General features: G+C 36.7%; 1 protein-coding gene across 4 annotated transcripts in view; it reads left to right on the top strand.

The window, feature by feature from the left end:
• The first annotated feature begins 272 nt into the window (after positions 1–272).
• SLC1A3 (solute carrier family 1 member 3) overlaps positions 273–24,865 on the top strand; it is a 61,235-nt gene continuing 36,642 nt past the window's right edge. For 3 of the 4 annotated variants that reach the window (XM_065655741.1, XM_065655743.1, XM_065655745.1), the window contains exons 1-2: positions 273–453; positions 17,853–17,990. In XM_065655741.1, the coding sequence (XP_065511813.1) occupies positions 273–453; positions 17,853–17,990 (319 nt within the window). The remainder of the gene's footprint in view (positions 454–17,852; positions 17,991–24,865) is intronic. The other variant, XM_065655742.1, reaches the window with a different exon arrangement.

The raw sequence follows: 24,865 nt of genomic DNA on the forward strand, positions 1-24,865 counted from the left end.
CTCAAAGAATTCTTTAGTAGTTATTGATGCAATGTATCAAAAACTGCAATTAACAACTTCGATATTACAAATAATACAAATTTTACTGAAACGTGAAGAATACTTGCTTCCATGTAAACACATGTCTAATCATTTATCTAAAATCTTATTGCAATATTTGAAATTTCTTGTCTTGCAGGTTACACCAGTACCTCCCACGGCAAAGAGTCTTCCACTTTTCAGAAGGGATATTGACAGAAGTTAAGTGTAAAAGAAAACTTCTTGCAAAATAGATGACTAAAGGTAACGGAGAAGATCCAAAAACTGGAAGTAGGATGGAACGCATTCAACAAGGAGTCCGGAAACGTACACTTTTGGCAAAAAAAAAAGTGCAGAGCATAACAAAGGATGATGTTAAAAGTTATTTATTGAGGAATGCCTTTGTGCTCTTCACCGTTGTTGCTGTGATTCTTGGTGAGTAATTTGTTCAATAGGATCTCCAGTGCATTTGACAATGACGATTTGCCTGGGCGATTTGCATTACAAATGAGATCCCAAATTCTTCTGCAGTGATAAGAATGTTCTGGCTTGGAGATTTTTGGCTTTGACAGCTGCATGTTGAAGTTTAGGGAAGACACATTTAAATTATTCTAGTAGTGCGAAGGATCATTTTGGTGAAGAAATTCAACTGTTTTAAGGTTTCTCCCCTTAAAGAATCAGATACAAAACTGAATTGAATGCTTTCAATGAAAACTTTTTCTACCAAAGCCAGCTGCAGCAAAATGCTCAGGATGTAACTTTTGTTTACCTAATCTATATATATGCATATTAAAAACAAATAAACAAACAAAACCAAAAAAACCCCACCTCACAATGACAATCAGAAATCTACCATGAATGAAGTGAAATTTCTAGGCAAAGGTATATATTAGAGCCTCAGCCTTTTCAGTTTTCCTTTGATAAATGCAAAACAATCGAACTTAAGTACAAGCTTATGCTCTCTCAGTCACTCACAATCTTACACATGCATCTTTCAGATGGAATTGAGGCAACAATGGCAATGTTACTTATTCAAATGACCACAAGATAACACCTGACTAAATGCCTTTTTAGATTATATGGAGAGGAATCCAGAACATCAAACAGCATGTAGATCTGGAATGCACCAAAATGCAAATTTAAAATATTGCTACACATTTTGAATTTACATTAGAAAGTGAATCTTCTGAGAAAAACATACCATTTTAAAAATAAATTTGCCTTTATATGATTAAGTGATCACTTTTGGTAATTTTCCTTTAACTACAGCTTTTCTAAATGACACCATATGTTTCATGAAATGCCATTCTTTAGAGCGTGAGCAAGAACATTATGTCTTTACTGAACTACTTTAATTTTTATTTTCTAATTCTTTTAAAATATGAAACTGCAAATCTGCTCATTAAAATCTAAATGTTAGCACTTAAAAATAAGGGTGCATATCCTACACCTACGTAGGCCCTAATGTCCTTGAAAATGCTGTTCCATATAAATCTTCATGCTATGTTTCTACAGCTTTTTAAGGAATTCATATTTTAGGGCTTTACCATTATTGTTGCCTGATACCACATCTGCAGGGTTATTTTAAATTAATTTCAGGTTTGATGGTCTTTTTCTGGGAGACAATTAGATAATTATATTAATTCACATATTGATTAAAAAAATACTTTGTTGCTATAACAGAAATGCCAGCCTCTTATATTTATCAACAGTATTTGATCGCAAGTACTTTTAATTCCTAAACATGTGTTTGTTCAGTGCAAAAACCCCATTAATATCAGGGATAAAAAATTAAGGGATTTTATCAACAATGGTCAGGAAAGGCAGAACAAATTAAGCAGGTTTTGAAACACTATCCAACCTCAAAGATTGTCTCCTGTCTGTACTGCACAAGACCCATGTGTTGTTGCAATTTTTTTGCTGTTGTCTACCTCCGCTGTGACTCCTGTAAATTTGGCAATGTGGGAACAGAAATGTGGGCTGGACAAGTGTTTTTACTGTTATTGCATGTTCCAGTTAGCTTTAGATGACTAGTGAAAAATGTCTGCCCACAGCTCCACTACCACCTACAGCAACCAGTAAGGCTGGAACACAAGTTGGAGAAAACATGCAGCTGCCAGCTGCTCCAGTTCTGTGTATGAACCTATAGACATATCTGGCGTAACACATGGAAAAAAGTCTTCACATTACAATGATGGAATACTCCAAAGTTTTCTCAAATTCTTTATTTGTGGTGTGACTGTACAGTACATATGTATGATTAGAACAGTAAGGTCACACTTGGTAGCTCATAAAAGGTAAGACTTGGTATTTTTGAGAGTTTTGTGCCGTTGTGGGGAAATTCAGAAGTAGGGAACAGTTGGTTAGAGTTTGGAAAAAGCTCACTGGTTGAACTCCATCTGTCCAGTTTGGCAAAGACTAAATTGTTATAATCTCTCAGTTGTTTTGTGATCTGTGGAAAATCAGATGGTGGGCTTAATCTCTTTTCTAGCAGACAGTAATCAACATCGTGAAATTAACCCACTAATTAGCACTGCTGGCTGTCTCGTCAGAGATGCTTGGATGTGAGTGTAGGGGAAAACCAAACTATACTCAGGCCAGGGTTGAATCAGTTACAAGAAATTATGCTTCATGGTCTCTGTAATCTAAACAGATAGATCAGACATCAGTTTTTAGGGCTGTCACTACAGCAATTTTCATAAAGACTGAACTCAGGAAATGCAAAATTTTAGCTTTAAAGGGAGCAACATTTCTTCAGAAACATTTCTTTCAGGCCCCTTTTGTTAAGAGACTGACATGAAAAAGCCTATTTAATAGGGCATTTCCAATTTCCTTGCTGAGCAGGATGGGTGCTGGTAGAGGTTAAGTGGATAGGATCATATGTCTCAGTCCAGTTTCAGGACTGTAGTTTATAAAAGGCACTTGAGTTTGTGTCTGTCGAAATATGCACTTTGTTTTGAAGTGAATATCTGCAACATGTATTTGTTTGTGTTGTATACTGATATTTTGCAGAGTAGAGATTTTCTGGAATTCATATAATAAGGAGAATACAAACACCCTAACTTCTGCTGTTACTCTGATTCTGAACTGAATTCTAAACTGAATTCACTAGCTGCTATGATACAAGCTCAATTAATCTTTAAAAACCTAGTGATGAAGATGTGAGAAGCTATAATTCATGTTGAGAATTACTTAGCACCATTCTCCATTTCCCAAAAACCTCCTGAAACGTCCTTCTGACTTCACATTCTGCATAGGTAGGGTCTCTCTAGCACATCATCATTATCGTTGTTGTTGCTGTTTTTAGCAAAATTTTAACTGCCATTAAGCCCTTTGACAAACTTTGAGAAAAGCATGGCCAGTGAGTTATGATGCAGTTTTTCAGATTCTTCTGGTACAACGAGAAATATTAAATGAGTTCTCTGCATTGGATCTTGGCAGGAGCCAATAAATGAGAACAATTATGTGAGGCGAATTTGAAAAGCTGACCACTGGTAAATTCAGAGTGTCACGATGACCAGGAGCAATTTAAGGTAGGCTAGAGGTCATGGTGGCTCATGCAAAATCTGCAGGAAGTCTTACGAGCTTTGAAGTGCTAGCCAAATTACTGGCAAAATCTCAGGCAGTGCCCTCTCTCCCACGCTACTTAGCTCCATCATCCTGTCCCCAAAATGCCTTCCTTTCAGATACCCTTCCTTCAGCAGACTGTCTTGATTCTCTGCTACTTACCTCCCATTTTCCAAAAATGCCACAGGAGTCCAGACTTTACTCTGGCAGGACTCCTAAATGCCAAAGAATCTCCTGTGGATTCTGAACTTGTACAGAAGGAAAGATCAAGACACACAGAGCTGCTAAGCAGACATCCTGAGAAGCTGTTCTCAGAGAAATACTGTTTTAATTGAGGGGCTCAGTGAAGTAGAGGGAGGTTGTGGAGCAAGTACTATGAAAAGAAGTTTCTGCATATATATGAAACCATTATAGCTGCAAATCATTAGCTAAAATCCCCTTTACAGTGTTGAAGCTATATGCTGCAGTTATCCCCTGGGACATTAAAGGGGGACGGAGATGGATCCAGTTCTGATTTCTGGCTACCTGACCACCTAAGGGAACACAAGGCTGGTTGTGTCATGGAATCCAACCTTCTGTAATTGCAAGCAATAGATGTGAAATGTAGATAGGCCCATACAACATCTGTTTTACAACAGCATGCACCATATATAAGATTCCAAAACTTTCCAACATCTTTATAAAAAAACATTATTAAAAGTACAGAAAGAAGACAGGAGGTATGAAGGTATTGCCGATGTCCCTATGTCCCCGAAAAAAGCAAAGAGTCAAATAAAGCCTGCAGATGATCCTTCATAACAAGGAAGGTAAAAACCACACAAACCCCCAAAAATATCCGAACAGTGAAAAGCTGTGCAAAGTAGCAGATTCTCTTATCTCAACACACTTCTGGTCTGAACATTAGTTTAAAAGGAGTCCTAAGAGGCACAAGTCTGTAATACACAGGTAGAGAGAATCCTGGATAATACCTACAAAGAAGACAGTCTCTTTTGTGTTGAAGTGACATCTTTTCTTCTACTGGCAGGCCCTCTGTATCCACAGAAGGCTGAGGCTGACATACCCAGAGAAGGGTGTTTGACCCCATTACAGGCTGACAATGAACACGATGACAGTGCCTAAGGCAGCCTTGGCAAAATTTGAATGAGAACAAAGCAAAGGCCTATCGATCACTACAGGACAAACAACTGTGGGAGGTGAGTCCTAGGTGAGGGAATGTGTTAAAGAGAGAAATGTGACACCAGACAAAAGATTAAGGTATAGACAAGAAAATCACAGTAGTTTGTGAACAGCTGAGGAGAAATTAATTCTACTTAAGCTGAACTCAGAGGCTTCCTCTGTCCCAATGCTCTCTTAAAGTACCTGCAGAGCACAATTGCTTTCTCACTGAGCGACAAAACCTTCCTAAGTAATATTGTGAAAAAATTACTGAGCGAAACCTTAATTCTTTTGAAGTTAAGAAATAGTTACAATTTTGGAAACAAACAAACAAACAAACAAACCAAAACCAGACAAAAAACCAACCAAGAAACCAAACAAACAAAACATAAACAGGCACCGTAAGACCCAGAGCAACACTAACTGAAACATTCAAAAGAGATGATCCTTTTCAAAAGGGAGAAAAAGTGTAGAAATACAAAGAAATTTAATTCTGCTATTGACTAGCCAGTAATAGAAGTCATACTGTGAAATATGAACAGTATGCTCGTTTAGCAGTTACTTCAAAAATAAAATATTGTTAATCTATTATCACAATCTCAATTTCTTACTGTGCACTCTGGTGTTACTGAAATGAAACGGCACTGGTTGTTGGACTGCCATACCTGGCATAGAGTAAGAACAATAAACTTGGTTACTTTGTGAATCACAATTGTGCATTCTGGAGACAGAAGCTGTGTATACATGCACAGTAAAGATACAAAATGTGCTATATATAGACTTATTACCTTCTTATTTGCTCTAAATTGACAAATCAGTGGACTTGCAAAGTAATGCTCAAAAGTAGTATGCCTGAGTGGTCATAAAACAATCCAGAGAAACACGCATTCACTACACTCTTCATACAGCTTGTAAGAAGGAAGATGAGATTCTCAAAAGTCTCTCTAGAAATTAAATTTAAATTCATTTATGTAATACCACTTCTTAGAAAGCAGATTTCAAGGCTGTCCTGGATGGAATGCAGGACAGTAACTGCATGAGACATTTAGGATGTTTCTATGGTTTCTCAGAGATTTTACAAGAAAATTCTCTGAATGCCAGTAGAATATAGTAGAATATTGCAATCGTGCTATCAAGAGACACGTAACAGAAGAATTAGTAGGTATCTCAAAGACTGTCAAAGAAAATTTTGTGTTGAACATCAAAGGGAATTAAAAAGACATTTCAGCAGTGAATGAACTAGTATTAGTGCTTGACGGTCCTTTCCACTTTTTGGTAGGCATGTACTGTAGTCACTATGGTGACTGCAAAGCAGTACAAAGTCATAAGCAAGGTGCCAATGATTTGTATGCTGAGTAAATGTTTAACATTGTTAGATTCTAACTAGCACACCCTAGCTATTGTAAAGCTAGAATGAGTTGCCACCTGCACCAGAATGCTTTTTAGTTGGCCACAATGAAGATGTAGCTGAAGACGGCATGTTCAGTTGTTTATGAATTCCTGAAACTTTCATTCATGTGGCTTAAATTTCTCACACAGTTTCTTGAAATAACCAGTCATCTGAAAGTTTCCAGGGATTTTATGGTACTGAAGAAAAAAAAATTTTTATAAAATACTTATATTTTTATGTGAATCAAGATAAAGTGCATTTGAAAAAGTATACAAAAAATTCCAATATTTAAAAGAGGTAAATAAAGAAACTAGATCTTCTGGATGTTAATAAGACTGACAAAACAGTAACATATAAATGCAGGCGATGTGATAATTGTTAATGTAGCAACAACTCCTAGATCAGCAGCTGAAAGATATTAACTTTTTAATTTTTTCATGCCTTGTTAAAAAAAAATATATTCTGGAATCACCAACTGCATAACATAGTCCATGCAGCCACATTAGTTTTATGGTTCTTTAAGAAAGCATTGGGATAGAGACAGACTCTGAGTTCAGCACAAATATCATTATTTTCTCCTCAGCTGTCCCCAAACTGTCTTGATTTTCTTGTATATATCCATACAAAGGAGATTTATTTTGATGATAGATTTTTAAGGCATTTTTTAACAACGGGGGAAATAATTGGTCCAGTGACCTGTACAACAATGAAAAGGAAAGCAGTTCAAAGCAGGAAAAGAGTCAAAGAAAACCAAGAGGGTAATAGGAGAATCAAGAGGATAAAAAAATGTTACTGTTACTCGTATTTTGTGGTTGTTCTCCCATGTCCTTTCTCTTAGCAGCAGTTATGTTCACCTTTTGAATTCTTGTTAAATTATGAACACTGAAGAAATGCATTTTCTTGCTTGAAACTTGATGTGTCTGTGTATTTTCTATTGGCATGGATAGAAGATCATAAATGGAAATCAGTCTCAAAGTTACGAAGTGTTTGCATGCTTTTCACCGTGTACTGTAAGTTGAAAAAACTGAAAATCAATTTATTCAAAAAAAGTCTATAAATGATGGGGCTTAAGTGTTAAGCATTATTTACATTGAAATATAAGCTGGTCCTTTAAACTCGCTCTAGTAAATGCTCTGGTTTTACTATTCACAAGCACTAAATTAAAAAAAGAATAAAATTACCTTTGTATGAGTATATCAGGACCAATAATCAGGGAATTCCTGGGAGTACTAACCAAAGGCAGTCGATAGATAAGGCTGTTGCATGTATTTTGATGTCTTTTAAAATAATTTTGACTTGGTACAAACATGGATGTGCAATCTAGTCCTTCAAAGCCTAAAGCATAAGCAAAGGAAGCTGTGTGTGGAATCCACATCTCAAAGCTGGGTGTCTTTTTAATGCATGAGTGGGAGTTAGGAGACTTAAAAGAGTTAGCCCACATGTCCACAAGCTAAGCGTATAACTGCCCAAAACTTGCCAGGAGAAAAACAAACAGGTTTGCATTCCTACTCCCACTCCTTTCTGAGTGAGTCAGGACCACACCAGATATTTTCACCCAGTCAAGATCCAGAAGCACAAGAGCCCTCACCTTGGGAATGGTTTCAGCAGCACTGGAGGACTTGGCTTGCTCCTTTTACTTTCAAAAGGCAGGTTACAGAAGGATGCAATTCCACCTTTCCTTTCAAAGTTGTGTCATCAAGCAGGAGGAAACACAAGACTTCTAAAGACGAATACATATGCCAAGAGAGCAAAAGGAGGCATGGTGTTTTAACGTAACGGCTGAAACACCCGTCTACAACAGGGAGCCTCAGGCTGTGAAGTAATTCTTTGAGTAAGAACAGCAACACAGGCTGTTCCAAATCCAGGTGATTCTCTGCATGCATGTGTGAGTCATGTTGAGTTTCTAGATCCCCAGGACTTAGCCTGGAATTAGGCAAATAAATGTTTAGGTCATGGCAATTCTGAGAAAAAAAACAAGAACAGTGAGAAGTGAGGGGTCTTCCAAAACAAACAGAGAGGTGCCCATTAACGAGTTTCAAAGCTAAGCTTTTTTTATCTAGAAGGACTTTGAAGGTCACAATTTGGACTCAAGTACTTACTATGTAACTAAGTACTGTTCCAGGTGCCAGTTTCCCTTTGCCATTTTTGTGACCTTTAAGATAGGGAAATTTTACCATTCTGAATAACACCTAACACTGAGAAGAGAGGTATCATAACCTATATGGAGGTTACATCTAAATTAATCCTCTATCCTACAACATAACCTTCAGATGAGTTAACTCACAAGAAGTTATGCATGGGACCTCTTTTTAATCACCTAAAATAAAACGTTTTTGGAAATTCATGTGTTGAAAGAAGCCATTGACCAGCAAACTAAATAGATGGAAGGTTCTAGTTATGAATATTTTCATAGTCATATTAAAGTTTTAGGGATGAAGTGGCCCAACTAACAAACCATCCTAACTATCTTTTTAAGAAGATGCTAACATGATTCCATGAATTTCAGTTCTGAGCCTGATTTCCTTATCAAAAGTATTCAGTGAATGATAAATCAAGCATAAATAAAGGATTCCAGTAATGCTTACACCTGATATGGCAAAAGTCCTGTATTCTACAACAGGAAATGCAGTCTGTCCAGGTTATTTGCATGTGTCACTAAAATACTGGATAAAAAGATTCTTTAAAATCTTTTAACAAAGTCTGCCATATGAGTTATGTTCCATGACACAAACAGTTCTGGCATAGGCATATCTTGATTCAACAAAATACTTAAACCTCAATGGCAAGCATCTCAGTTACACATTTAGGCTATCAGTAGTAAGCTAAATTAACAGGTGGTTTTGTAGGAATGAAAAGTTGGGCTAGCTCCGTAGAGATATGAATGCATAATTTGAACATCTCACAGGCGATGGTGTAAAACTGCATATCAAGGAAGCCAAGCTTACAATGAACTGTTTTGTAGTGTATGTCTAAGGTGGAATTAAAAAAAAAAAAAAAGACAACTATCAAGGTCTAACCTCAGGCTTTCTGTTAAGCTACAGTGGAAGCTCTTCAGAGAAGAACTCTGTTTTCTGAACTGATTTGCACAACGTTCTTGACACTGAAGGATCTTAGTCTCATTGGCTGCAATTCCTTATTGTTGCTATACTGTGGAAAAGACAAAATAATATGGAGGAGCAGCTGAAACAGTATTAGAGAAAAACAGAATTCAGTGCTGTTAAGGACTATGTCAGCTTCCAGTGGAGAAAAAACAGGAAAGAAAGAAATGTAAAGTCAAGAAAGGAACTATGTAAACTTGAAGAGAGAAGTTTTCTTATCTGTTGGGAACTATTCTTTATGGGAGTAAAAAAATCAACACTGGTCAAGAAGGTGAAGCAGCTAAGTAAACCCAGGCATGAAAGAAACAGTTACTAGGGTAACTTTGTAAAACAGAGTAGTACAATAATTCTAAATAATACTTCACAAAATAAAATCCGGCACATATTGTGAATATCTGATCTTCTTTATACGCATAGTAAGAGAGATTTCCTGAATTTTGATGGAATTATTTGGGGATTTTTTTGCATAAAAACTATTTTTTCTATAGCTCAAAGACTAATAAGAGTATATAAACTAGGAATAGTTTGTCTTTCAGTAACGTCTTTTGTCTGAGGGTGAAATCAGGAATAACGTCCCCATTCCATAAAGAACAGTCTGCTTCAGTGCCAGCAATGAAAACTCTTTTTCATTCAAAATCCTCTATAAATGCCTTGCTATTGCTTGTCTTATAAATAACAACGAAAGAGGAATCAAATATAAGAAATAAATACAGAAAAAGAACAAGGAAAACAGGGGGGAAATGAGAAAAAAAATTTGAAGGTAGAGAAACATTAGTTGGCTAAAAAGAGGACGGTCTTTTGGACATGTTCTGAAAGGAAGAAAATCACCTCCTAATTGGGGACGAAGGGCAAACGAACCAAGTAACGAGAGACAGAAGGGAAAAAGAAATCTATGAGTGTAATACTGGAGCCAAGAAGTAGCAAAGGACAGACTTCAGAGATTTTTTTTAGAAACTTTTTAGTAATACTCAGATGCTGTTATATCCTCAGATTTGGTATAAGAAGCATTCCAGTTTAGGTAGTACCTCATAAAACTGGGATTTTACTAATTCGTTAGATACATCAGTTCTTCCTTACAACTTCAGACTCCCCATTCCAACCCAAGGAGGAGGAGCTGCATGTGCAAGTAAAGACAATGTTCAAGTGCCCAGCCATAGCTGTAAAGGTGCTTCAGAAGTTCAGGCACCTCCAGAGTTAGGCAGTAGCAGGCGGAGGGTTTGAGTGTCTTAATTTTGAGCTGCAAATTACGTGCCTATGTATCTATGTTAATCGAGCTCTAAATGTCCATAAAATACATAAATATTAGAAAATGCCTCTGGATCTTTGCAAATTGTAACCAAACAGTGACGTTAGCAGTCTGGTGTGGGATTTTTGGAAGGTAATAACTCTCATTGAATAAAGTACATCTTCAGGGTCAGGTTCAAGAGACAGGTGTTCCCGGTGCACAGTGTAGTTCTGTGTCTCTTCTGTACAACTGAGAGCACCCTGGCACTCTCGTGTCCCCTAAGCAAAGGCAACACACCGATTTCTCTTCTGATGCAGGGAACAACTCTTTGACATCAATGTAACTACTACTTCACTATACATTTGCTTTTCTCTGGATGTGTCTCTTTTATATCCTTAGAATTCTGTCTAGGTGGACTTGGAGGCTTTTTTGCCTGGTATTTTCTGATCTTTCACAGCTTAATTGGGGCAGAAGTTTCAGTTAAATTGCTTGGTGTCTGGAAGACTTGGGGAGCCCTAGGGTGCATGTATGCATGCACAATATACTATGTATTATGTGGGTAATGACTTCAGCACTATGAGAAGGTGTCAGGTCTGCCACAAATCAGTTTATGCCATTCACAACTACCATGGGTAGTCCACTTATGCACAATAAGTATTGTGCATCATGACTAAGGTAGATACGTGTTTTATATACAGGCAAATCAGATAGTTTGTTCTTCAACACAGAATTGACAACAAGTCATAAGATACTACTTTGCTGCTAGAACCATCCCATACAACAAAAAAATCACATCATTGCGATCTTCTGGATCCCAATCAAATCTAGGATGTCTAGTTATTCTGTGGTACTTTTCCGATGATTCCCCTTGTGATATCTCTCAAGAAAAGGAGAGATAACTATTTGTGGCCAAATTAACCCATATCCCTACAAGAGCTACTTGCAGCACAGGTCCTTAAGCTCTCTACAACACTGGCACCATCCAGTTAAAAGGGAAGGAACATATCACACAAAACTACATACACCTATACAGGTGAGATTTGCTGCTGGGTCCCTCTCAGGTGAGAGTTGTAGAGGAATAATAACTAGTGTATTAAGCCGATTGATACTTGGACTTTTTCAGGTCTGAAACAGAGAAGAAAATTCACGTGGAAAACTTTTGCTCTAAACTTAGCATTAGAAAAAGAGAATCAAAGTAATTTTAAGCTACCTATTAGCTCCAATTCTGGATTGCCGTAGGAAGAGGAACTGATAGGGTTTCTTAAATATATGATTCTGCGATTGATTAAGCCAGTCCTACTTCTGTCCTTGGCTGCACGTTTCTACACTCAAAGGCTTGTTTTCCTTCCTTGCCATCACACCAGCACCATCATCATCTAGCACACCAGGAAACCTGTGGAGGGAACTAGTCTGGCAGAAAAGTGACCCAGTAAAAATAGTTCCTCCCTGGTTTAGCCTCCAGATGAGCTCATCTCAGTATCTCACAAGTACAAGTGCATTGAAGTAAGGAATTTGGGTTTGTCTAGTTTGAAGAACAGGAGGCTGAGGGGCGACCTCATTGCTCTCTACAGCTTCCTGAGGAGGGGACGTGGAGATGGAGGTGCTGAGCTCTTCTCCCTGGGATCCAGTGACAGGACATGTGGGAAAGGTTCAAAGCTGCATCAGGGGAGGTTCAGACTGGACATTAGGCAGCATTTCTTTACCAAGAGGGTGGTCAAACACTGGAACAGGCTTCCTGGGGAGGTGGTCGATGCCCCAAGCCTGTCAGTGTTTAAGGGTCATTTGGACAAGGCCCTTAACAATCTGCTGTAACTTCTGGTCAGCCCTGAAGTGCTTAGGCCATTGACTAGATGATTGTTGTAGATCTCTTCCAACTATTCTATATTCTATTCTATTCTACTCCATTCCATTTTATTCTATAAAAAAGAACAGCTTAAACTGTAGTCTCTTCCTGGCTACAGCAATTTGGTGCCCTCCTCAGTACTATTCCCCTCAGTTTGAGCCCATGTGTGCCCTTCCTTACCTTAGTTATTTGCCTATCACAGGACATGGACAAAAAAGCCTTTAACTGCCTCTCACGAACCAAGGGTATTTCTTGAGTTTTTTGGAATGAAGACTCACAAAGTGCTTTTTAGGTTTTCCCGTCAAATGTACTTTGTGTGAAGGATCTTCAAAGAGTGTCGTAATTGTACACCTTAAGGATAAAAAAGGTCAAAGAGAGGCGATCGGGCAGCACTGATGATTATATAATAGAAGAGGTAGTTCTCAAATTCTTAAAAGTAGTAACTCTGCTGCAGCCCTAAATTAAATGGAGTAAAAAAAAAGAAAAAGAAAAAAAAGTAAGTAGGTAGATACTAAACAATAATTAGCATAATATGAGATCATTTTAAACATAAAATTAGTAAAAGTAACAAACAAACAAACAAAAAGCACAAAAAAAGACTGCCACAGTATGTAGGTATTGAATATTTTGGTTAGACAAAATGGTTCCAAAGAGAACATACTGCCCTACCTGCATAAGGGCAGAAAGTAAGGAAGGAATGGGTGATGCACAAGGTGGGTGAGGGTGGAGGGAAGGTTCAATATGAAATTACAGAAAGAAAAAGATGAAAATCAAAAGCATGCAAGCGAATTGGTGAGTCTGTGGCTCTTGTGGCAAGCAAAAAAAGAGTTTGTGATTTCATCGGCAACTTGAAGTATTTCTTATCACTAGAGAAGTTATTTACCTGTTTGTTCCAAGTAAATATAGTTGCGGCCTTATCTGAAACTGGTTCTTGGAAGAAAAGGTGTCAGAACAAAATGGTAAATTAAGCAGAAACAAATGACCCAAAGAACAAAACCATTCATTCCAGAGCTCTGCACGAACACAAGAATGAAATGGCTGTGCAGCTAGCAAAAATATACAATGTTCCATTAAACTGGTAGGAGCCTGATTCTCTTACTGGCTCTAGTCCAATTTCTGTTACAGAACAAAATGTTATTTACTTGCTGGTTATAACATTTTCTGGAAGAGCACTATTAACAGCTGTTACTTTAGCACACCATTCTACCTAGTTTAAGGTATTCTTTTCCAGTTATTATGAAGTTTTCTATTTCCTGATGGAAAAGAAAAAGTCTGTACCTCATCTATTAAAGAAAAGGATATTGATACAGACCTTGCTTAACAGTGTTTTGAGATTTACTGTTAAAAAGCAGAAGTGTATGTAAACCCTATTGGTGTGTTCTGTTTGAACTGGCAAGCACTAACATGGAAAAGGCAGCTCTTGGACTGTCATTAATATAGCACCTAGTAATTTCCTCTTCAAATATACCTGAGTGATTTTTGATCAATTAAAAAGTAAAACTGCTGGTTTTTTTACTTTCTGCATGAAAATACAACAGAAAGCATGGATATTGTAAAAAATATTAATTCCAAATAATGGCATGGCCTTAATTCCTGTGTTTCTGAAATAAGATATAGGCCAGAAGATCATATGGATTCCTTTTAAAAAATGAGACATCACTTATTAAACAAAATTGCTGCTATTGTTCACTTAAAAACATCATGCCAATTAGGAGCTTCCTTATTTTCTTTATTCTCTTAAGATTATGAATTATTTGAAGTAGTGAAAAAAACAATCCTATCTCTTTATTAAATTTTTATATCTATTTATTTTGAGTAGGCCAAGGAGGAGGGTAGACTTAAGCTTCCCTAACATTCTTGTATGAACATTTAGATCTTGGTAAAGCATCTTCTAATAGTTACAGGGGTTTTGTTTGTTTTACTGATGTGGTGTTTTAAACCCATGTGTAGGTGTGTTTAGTTCAGGGACTGCTCTGTTTGTCATCATGATTATCTGCAAATCAGGTTTTCCATAAATTTGACTATATCACTGACAAGAACACCTCAAAAATCTTTTTATAGGTCTAATCTGATTTTTTTCTTCATTATGAACTACGTAAGTTATTCAGCAATATGGCTCTGTCATAAAACTATACACATGTATAGAATTCAGCTCCTTAGCTTAAACAAGCACTAGTGATTTTTGACCACAAAAAGCCTAAAAAATTCTGTCGAGAAATCTACTCTTCCCTGCAGTGCAGGAATGGTACACCATTTACCATTTGAGAAGCCAGGCTCTGATATTGTTGCTTATAGTGCTTTTCTGTTACAAAGGGTAGACAGAAACCTGCACAACAAGTTGTGGGAGCTTGTTTCACACAAGGCTTTGTTTCATTACAATTTTCAGAATTAATCAGAAACTTGAAACTTTTTCTGAGAAAGGCCACCTGCAGTACTTAACCTTCTCCATCTTGATCATAGAGGGTGCTAAGCACTACAACTCTTACCGCACACAAGATGGATGTTAAAATACTGCACACCTTCCAAAGATTTAATACCTCCTATTAGGTCTTACTACCCAAATTTATTTTGATACTTCATCATTGTGTCTATCTTTAAATGATCACTGTACGCTGTTATCTCACTGTTTAAAACCTGTTAATGTTGTTTCTGAGAATTGAATTCGAAGAAGTCAAAGCTACCTTGCCACGTTCCATTTTCCTGTTTCAGGTTCATAATTTTTGCTGATAAAACTTTGTTGGACAGGATGTAATGCCCAGTATCTAGGTATTTAAGCTCAGAGCTGAAAATAAAGCTTCCCCTCCATATATTCTAAAATCAAGAGAGACTGGTAAAATCATGCTCTTCTGCTTTCATTATCACTCACTACAGTGAGGAAATCATTTGCCTAAATTCCTTGTTGTGCTGCCAAGATCGCTGTGTGAACACAATTAATTTTCAGAAACATCTGTGAAACAACTACTCCTATACCTATTTTACAAGTAGGGAAGCTGACTTGGAGAAAGACTCTTATGGCTCAGGCATGACTGCGTATGGATGTATAGCAGTACTAAGATTAAGGCTGAAGAATTAGTAACTATTGGGTGTTGACACAGTTCACCAGAATACACTACATTTTTTCCACACCACAGAAATTCTTTTTGTAAACTGCAATGCTGGGCAACCCTGCACAGAACACTTTAGGGGGAAAAAAAAGGGGGGGGTGGGGAAAAAAAAATAAAAAGCAATAATTTTTAGCTCAACAGGTTTACAAGGAACATCAGAAGAAACTTACTGTCACTACCGACAGTGTTCATTCAAACAGCCTTCTCCTCAAGCCCTGATTCTCTCTTAAGCCACTTTGTGCTGCTTGGACAGTAGTGGGCCAGATAATCAAGCCCTTATAGTATAGCATAAGGACTAGTTCTTATAGCAGCCTCAGAAACCCTTACTAACTTCAGTGAGGCTTTGTACTAGTGCAGAGATTAATTCATGTGGAACTAATTGGAGGACTGTGGCCTAAGTAAGAAACGGGTCTAGCTCTATTTGCTTGTTCTCCAGTTGTCTAAATGTAGTGCTCATTAAGTGAACAAACAAAGGGTCCTGATTGATTCTTTATATCCGAGAAATGTGTTTCCCATATAAAAAGAAAATAATGAGGAATACTGTGGTGGAATTTAAAGCCTTATTGAAAAGAAGGGAAACGCTAAAGCAGGTTTTTTAATCAAGAATCATTCAGAGATTATTCCTCTATGCACTTTATGATCTATTTTTACCTAAAAAAATCATTTATGCAAAATGCACTTTGACTACCTGAGTCTATAGAACATGAATATGACTAAAACAAATGCCTTCTAGTCACACCACTCTCTTCCACAGTGTGAACTCCTTACTCAGTTCTAATTGTGCTCTAATTGCTTTTCTCCACTCTTGTAACACTGAGATTTTCTGTCCTACACAAGTAATTTCCGGGCTTCTCTAAATTAACCAACCTGCTGAAGTGCCGAACAGCACGATCACACAGACAGGGGTCACTAACATGAGAGTTATAGCTGATTCCTTACATCAGCAGATGGCAATAAGCTAGTGTAGGAGGCATAACAGCATATTTTAGCTAGTAAAATTTGGCATGAAGATATTATCTGCTGTATGGATGTGCCAATCTAAAATCTGATTTAAAAAAGGAAACTCACAAAGTGATTAAGAACTGGAACTAGCAGTTTCCAGAAGTGTTCAATGTTACAGCATTTTCAGGACATACCCAAGTTCTAACATGATCTAGAAGTGAGTTTGAATGCTCTGCTTCCTAAGACCACTGAGGATGCAGTTTCATGAAAAGTTTTAGGAAACCTAAGTATGCCTATCTGCCAAAAAGAGTAGTCTCACTCCTCCCAAAGACACATCTCTGCCTATTCCCTTGTGAACGTACCAAGACTTCTGTAGCCATGCAAACAAATTACCTCAGGCAATTGACCTGGCTGAAAATTAATGTAGTAAAATAAATCCTTTTTGCAGCAGGATCAATTCTCTGATCCAACTTTCTATACAGCCACAAGTGCCAGCAGTAGAAAGTGGGGAAGAACATGGAGCCAGGAATGGGAAGGAGAGATAGCTGAGTCTCATCATCTGTATGGGTAAGGTTTTCCAGGTAAAGCCAAGTGCTGCCTGGCTGGATAGGGAAAACTTATATCAGACAGTCACCAAACCATTTAACTTTCAATAAATTGTAACTAGTTATGTCAATTAACCAAAATAAGCAAATAAAGCAGTTGACACCAAGTACAAGAAAAAATCTACAAAGTTCTAGCTGAGAAGTTTAGATTGCTACACGTCAGCCAGTCTACAGCTTCCATTTGTAAATATATGTCAAAGACAACCTATCTGTTCCCAGCATGGTAAATGGATCCAGACACTCCCTTACTCCACTTCCTCAGTCCATTCCCTTAGGCACTGAAACCCACCACTTAATCATGCAGTAAGACCTTCCAACTCTGATTAGCTGCTTCTTTGCAAGTGCCTGTGTTTCTGAAGGCAGGCATGTGTAAAGCTACTTACCTCCTGATACTGTTTTGCTGTGTGAAGACCAAACCACAACAGGATTCTCAAATAAGTCTGTCCTGGTTATGTCATCTAATCTGAAGAGCATCAACAGGATGAGGCCCCACAGAGTAAACAGGCATGGACAAGACTCTGAAGGTTGGTAGCTAGTATGTATATGCATTCATATATGATTACGCTCAAAATCCCAGAATTCAAAGCACTTGTCTGCCATAGCAGGGACTGTTTCCTTTTCATTAAGACTCAAGATGTACCTTTTACTTTAATCCAGATTTTTAAAAATAGCAGCACAAACAACCTTCTGAATCTGTGACAGTGAAAAATAATTTGATGGCATCAGCAGGACTACTCATAATAGTAGTTGGTATTTGAGAGAGCAAATCAGAAGTACAGTCTGGGGCATAATAAAAACTGCATGTTGCAATCAGATACATTAAGTAAGTACTCTACAGATATATGTGTTCAGATGTTACTACTACTTTAGAGGACTAAGTTATGATATCTTTTCTGTCTCTTCAGGTGTAATCCTTGGATTTTCTCTCCGATCATATAAGATGAGCTATCGGGAAGTCAAGTACTTTTCATTTCCAGGAGAACTACTCATGAGAATGCTGCAAATGCTGGTCCTGCCACTAATTGTATCCAGTTTAGTCACAGGTAAAAAAAGAAACAGTTTTGGTTTGGTTTAGTTGTTCGGGTTTTTTTTTTCTTTTAAATAATTTGGTAAAGATGCATACACCAAGTCATTAACAAAGGAACATTCCGTGCCCTAGAACTGTTAAAGCTGCAGAAAGAGATACATTTGCTATTGCTGTTTTAGAGACAGTGTAACAGAAGGTTTGAATCAATATACAGAGAAACTAAAAGATGCTTTTCCCAATTCCAAGACAATATAACCGTACAAGTTACTATATGGAGCTGCTATGAAGCTGACTCTGTGCTCCACTTTCTTCTCTGACTTTCTGAATAGATATTTCCTTCACAAGGTCCTATTGTTATCAAACATAATGCATCTCAGAAAAACAGTTCCAAGACTCAAGGAAGTTTAAGCTATTTATCATGGGCAATAACCTATGCCTGTAAACCCAGAGCTGTAAAACATCTGTCTACCTCCTAATCTTTTAGAAATAGATTAGAAAAAATAAGTGATGGATGGGATAGGTTGGATAGTTTGGAAGAAACTTCATTCCATTTGTTCTGGTGTCATGTCTTCTGGTCAACAACTCTATTAAGCTTTATACTCTCTTTACTAAACTGTTCCTTGAGCTAGGGATATAATAAGTAATTTATTATTATGATGTATGCCTTGCCATTCCACCTAAGTTTCATGGAAGAGCTCTCAGGTTTTTAATGAAAGTTCAGGGTGTACTTGTGATATATTTATCCCATTAATTGCCTGAAGAAAAGAAAGCAGGGACTTTGGTCTATCAGCAATTCAGTGGTACAGCTTGGAGAACTTAATCAAAACTGCCCACTGTGCAGTCTTAGGATCTAAATACCTAATACACTACCTTACTTGTCGGAGGATCCAGAGACTATAAGCTGTTCTCTATTTCATTGATTTTCAAATATTTTAATATTAAGATCTCTCACAAATGTGAAGAAGCATAGAGTCCATCTTCATGGATATCAAAGATAATATGCATGTATGTAAGCTGTTAATGCAGCAGCAGAAAACTGGGGTATTCACAAAAACATTTGTCTTCACATAGTTCAAGGAAAAAGTAAAGCTTATTTCTATACACACATACTGTATGAATACTGAAAGCTTAATGAACACTGAAAATTAGAGAGAAATTTATAAATCTTGTAGGGAAAACAATGACAGGTTTTATCCCAACCAGTGTATAATTCTGTTACATGTCGTGTCCCCTGTCCCAGCTATCTGCAGAACTTCCCAGGTTGGCAGGACACTGATAGAGCCATTAAAAGTAGAAAAGGAGAGACATTTACCCTTTTTCAGTGTCAGTTGAGAACAGAACTGCTGCTCCATTTTGTAGGATGAGTTATTGCAGGAGAATTTACCTGCTCAGTTCCTTGTATCTGCATCCATATTGGTTCTCTAGAAGAACTCAAAGTAAAACAAGCGTTGCAGTAGATCGTCCTATAAAAGATTTTAATTAATTTTCAAAATTATAAGTATCTATAAGATTTGTGTTATTACCTACAAATGCCTTGTGATATTAAGTGGATTATTGTTAGAGTTTCCCTTTGAAGTAGAGAGGGTAATATTCAAGATGCAACAGCTCCTTAGTCAGCATTCCCAATCAGTATCTCTTACAAAGTCAAAGGCAAAATCAAAGCACAGTATAGAGGAAACAGCATAAATAACCAAAGAAATAGATGAAATTCACATTTGGATTATTTTGTGGCCAAATCTGTCCCAAATTCTTATACAAACAGAAGGCTGACAATTTTTCTCCATTACTGTTTTGAATTTGCTGCAGTTATAGGAGTTCAGAATATTTTATACCTTCTTATTTCATTATAACAAGAAGCATTTGACACAAACAAATTGCTTTACATAATTATTTTAAAATATACATTGTCCCTAAAAGGTATATGAAATAAATATATATGCATATGATAACAATTCAACTGCAAGATTTACAGCAGAATTAAGAGCCCTATGCATTAACATTTTTTGAGCTGTTACAGCAAGGTCACAATGAAATTGAAATTCCAGGCCTTAAAACTGGCCCACAAGTAAAGTAGGATTAAATTCTGTGCATTTCTTTCAAATATCTTTCTTTAGTAGAGTACAGCAAAGCATAAAAAACTCAATCAAGACCTGAGACTAATTTTTGCTGCACATTGCAGGAACTGTAAGGAAATAGTTTATTTACTAACAAAATTCAAACTGAAGAAAGATGAAGGGAATTTAGAAACAGGGAGGTCCACTGGCTTGACAAAGGTTATACAGCAAGTCAGCAATAATAGAATCAAGCAAATATCCCAGTCATGAATACTAGTACAACACATTGTACATTAGATGATAATGCCTGTCCAAACTGTCAATGGGAGTAAGGCTAATAATGTACAAATTAATTTTAATCACACACCAGAATTTTGTGTGCAAGATTCTGTACAAACAGAAAGACTGCGAATCTTCTTACACACACAAAATAAAAAAGGTTGTATAGTAAAACAGTTTACCTCAAAGAAGAAATACATCTTAGTATGTAGTTTATAGTATGCCTTTGTTTGTATTCCCTCCCCATTCTAATCTGCGTAATGACATGACTGTCTTTCCCCTTTCTAATTCAAATAATAACATGACTGTCTTTCATGGATTCTGGAAGATACAGAAACTTCCCTGCCTTTGATGCAGCCTTTCAATAACAGACCACAACATTGACAACTGCAAGAGACACAAGTGACTCTCCCTTGGGCAGACTCAGAGACACAAGGTTTTGTCCCCAGCCTTTTTCAACATTTTCACAGTATTCACCATTTCAAAAACTATAGAAAGTGCAGGCAAAGTGCAGAAAGCTGGAATTTCTATGTGTGGATGCCTCTTAACTAACTTTAGATGTACGTATGATGGTTTTGATTTCATCTGTCAAATGAGTGCAACGAATGATGACAATGAATGATGACAATGTTAAAAGCAACCAGTAAAGAACATGGTCTATTCCCTCACTGAGATTTAAAAAAAAAAAAAAAAAGAAAGAAAAGAAACAGCTGAACTTGAAATAGTCTCCAAGCCACTCCCTTACATAAGTCAGGAAAAATGCAGCATCTGGATATGAACAGATTCAACTGCTGAAAAGCCAGACTTTGTCCAAAGCAATTTATGCATATAGAATGTGAAAAATTAATGCTGTGACGTGTTGTATAACCTTAGGCAAATCATGTTTCCCTTTTCTATCTCTGCTTTCTTTCTCCTTACAGATGTAGTGCTGGTGAAGCTTTTTATAGCTACCAGGCAGGAAAGAAGGTGACTATATATGATGGAAATTTTAATGGACATACGTAGATTAAGTTGTCACAGTTCAGCAGATGCAAAGTATATAGCTGTTTTAGTTATATCATTGTAGAGATGACATAAACTTCCGCAAATAATTTCAGTAAGAATGGTATATGGGGCCAACACTAAGACAGTTGCTGTAGAAATACTACATCCAAAGTCACCTAGTGACTGCAGCTAGCTATGATGGTGTCACCAATAATCAGATATGCATAAATGGAACATATTTTTCACTAGATCCAAGCGTTTAACAGGAATGTGTTAGCCATGAAGTTAAAAAAAAAAAATCACCTAAAGTTAACATGTGGTGTGATGGACCTAAACTGCATTGTACGACGGGGAACTGTTGATACAACGGCACAGCCTCCCCCATCCAGACAGCAGCTGTACCAAGTCTTCTGTAAAGACTTAATTCTAGATAATACTATAGTCTCATGTTATTAAATTTAGAAAATTAGCTTTTATATTTGCCTTTCTAATATTTGGAATGAGACAGTAAATGACCTATCAAGTGTAACTCGATGCAAATGCTATTAAATCTTATCAAAACACCTATCCTCTTGCAAATTATTAGCATTTTTCATTTTGACAATTTTAATGTTCTTTATTAACATACAAAATTAATAGCAGTAAACATAAAAGGCCAGAAGTTTGAATTGGCTCATCCTGACTCCTCACAACAAGGTACACAATAGGGAGGTCTCATAGACAGCTGTGCATCATCTCTTCAAAAAAGAGGCTGAGAATTCATCCTGTGTCTAGTTTTGTAGAAGCAGAAGACATACTGCTTGAAGTCTCTGTGTAGTTTCAGTATTTTCCTGCCTACTTGCTGTCAGGTCTACTACAGAAAAAAGGCTAGCACTTACTACAAGGTCCCAGGTGCTGTCCCACATCAGCTGCAAATGTTTATGTTAATTTCAACAGGTGGAAAGCCTCTTATTCAGCAGGATTCCAGAGAGGGGAACAAACACTGTGGAGCCAGTGTTATCATTCTCCAGGAAGAAAAAGGAGGGGCCCAGCAGTAATTCCCTTTAATTCATTCTGACAGAGCAGAACCATAACCAGTGCTTGTGGAACATGTTGGGTATTCATAGCAAAGCTGGAAGCCAAAAATATTAAGAGAAGTCAGTTTTACTCTTCCGTGTTTCAGTTTAAGAAATACAGCATTCCTCATTCAATTCATACAGTAATACATGAAAACTGAGAATCAATTAGGTAGTGTTTGCTCAATTTAGCTGGTCACCAGAGCAATTAACCCATTTTCCAAATTCTAAAAGTTTGAAATTTTCTGATTTTCCCAAAATTCTCTGATATTTTGATGTCCTAAATAAATTATTTTAGAGGTCAAAATAATCAGAAACCATCAAAACAATGAAAAGCTTTATACTGATCTCAGTTGACTCTAGTTACAGGCAAAATAAGAGAGAGATAGTTTCTCTGTGAGTGAAGAACCTGTTGGATTGCCAGTAAATTTACCTGTATATTTGTATTGGAAGCTTTCTACAGAGGAACTCTGCAGATATCTCCTACAGCAGTAAGCCTGCTATGAGTAACCAATCCATGAACATCCTAGAAGTGTGATAATCTGTAATTAGGCCTTTCTTTTAATATATAAAATGTTACTAAAAATGTGGCTTACCTCATTTTTCTGACCACTCTTCCCTCTTTCTCCCCCATTCAATTCTATATGAGCATGTCAATGTTGTAAAAGCCGAATTGCTTGACAGCTTTAATTTTATGCACTCGTACATTTCATGCGTACATCAGTTTTTGCATTCTCATAGGTATTTACACATGCAATTTGCATAACTGGAGGACAGTGCTATGTGATTTAAACATCCAAATACTTTTCTCCACAAATAAAGGAAAACCCATGCTTTGATTTGTGTGCGTCCAAAACCAAGACTGGCTAAAAACATGGGCACACGAGTTACTTAGTTTGTAAAAATCCAGTCATCTTGTAAATGGCATTTCCTGTAAGGATAATGAAAGAAATGAAGAAATATTGCTAGTGTCGATCCATGCTCAGTAACACTTTCATCTCATTTTCATGGTAGACACAGGCCAAGAGCAGCTAAAAATATACAATCGTGAAACTTTATACACATAATTACTTCACATACATAATTACTTTAAACGCCTCCTCTTCCATACCTATATTACTATATAAAACAAATGTCTATTAAGTCTGGCATATGGCCACTAAAAATCATTATTTAGACAGGCACTCAAAGATGAAATAATTGTAACCTTCTTATATAGTTCCCCTCCACAGTCTTTAAGGGAATGTAGGCAGCATAAGTTTAATAATTACATCATGCAATTCTAAAGTATTTTGGACAAAGCTTTTAAAAGTTAAAAAAAATATAGCAGGCAGATACATTGTGAAAAATCAATAAGAAGAAAAGACAGGTTGGAAACTATTCAGCACCTAGAAACATCAATTTTCAAGTCAAAACACAAAAGAACTGTGTGCAGATTCAGTGTACGTTGGCAATCAGTTTGACTGTGATTTCATGAATATGTTTCCTGAATAAGTCTTTGCACAAAGTGCTCCAGGAGGAAACAAACTATACCCAGTTGAAAGTCAGCAAGCATTGTGCAAGGCATGGATGTTAGAAAATCATAATGAAATTTCATATATGGTTGTACAATAAATACAGCTTTGGATAGAACTTCTTAGTCAGAAAGTGCTACATGTCTTAATCTATGCAAATACTAAAAGCAAGTAGCTACAGAAAAGATCATAAAATGAAAACACAACTCACTTCTGAACCATTTATGAAACAATTGTGCAATGGGAAATACACAGCAATGTATCTTCACAAGAGCCTGAGAGAACAATTCTAAGTGAACCCAGATCCTGCTAAAAATTAGAATACAATAAGAATGGAGATTAAATTCCTGCATGTAATGACACTCTGAATAAAATAAAATTTGATTATACCTTAGAAAAAAAGAAAACCTTAGTGTGATATACAGCATCCAAAATCAGAAGGTACATAGCAGCATAGTTTTTGAACTTGTAGTCTCTGCAAGCAGTAATGTTCAAACAGCAAAGGGATTCAAGAACAAGGTCTGCAATAATTAAAGACAGCAAAACTTAAAAAAACCTCTAAAATCATTCAAGTTTACTAAAAGTCTTAATTAAAGGCTGATTTAAATTTCATTACAAAATATATTTTTTTAGTGGACTGCTACTTTCATTTGTTTCACAAAGTAGTGAATAAAAGATTGTTAAACACTTTTATTCAGTTTGCATTCTGCATGAGATTCCAACTGAGCTGTTAATAGGTAACAACCTCTCATGTATAAAGACTTAGCTTTGCTTTTTTAACTTTGCTCAAATGAATAACATCAAAACTTTGCTTTGCTTGTTTACAGTCAAGTCACTGGCAAAACAAAAAGCAAAAGCTATTTGGAAGAACACACAAGAGTTAAAGCATCTTTCCTGACCTGTGATGGACCATTGTAAATCCACACTGTCTCTTCGCATTTCTATTTCAATAGAAGGCAGAAGGACTAAAAATATCTCAGGGACAAGTCAAAACATTTTTTTTCA

This window comes from Caloenas nicobarica, chromosome Z, assembly GCF_036013445.1.
Source record: "Caloenas nicobarica isolate bCalNic1 chromosome Z, bCalNic1.hap1, whole genome shotgun sequence".
Lineage (NCBI taxonomy): Eukaryota > Metazoa > Chordata > Aves > Columbiformes > Columbidae > Caloenas > Caloenas nicobarica.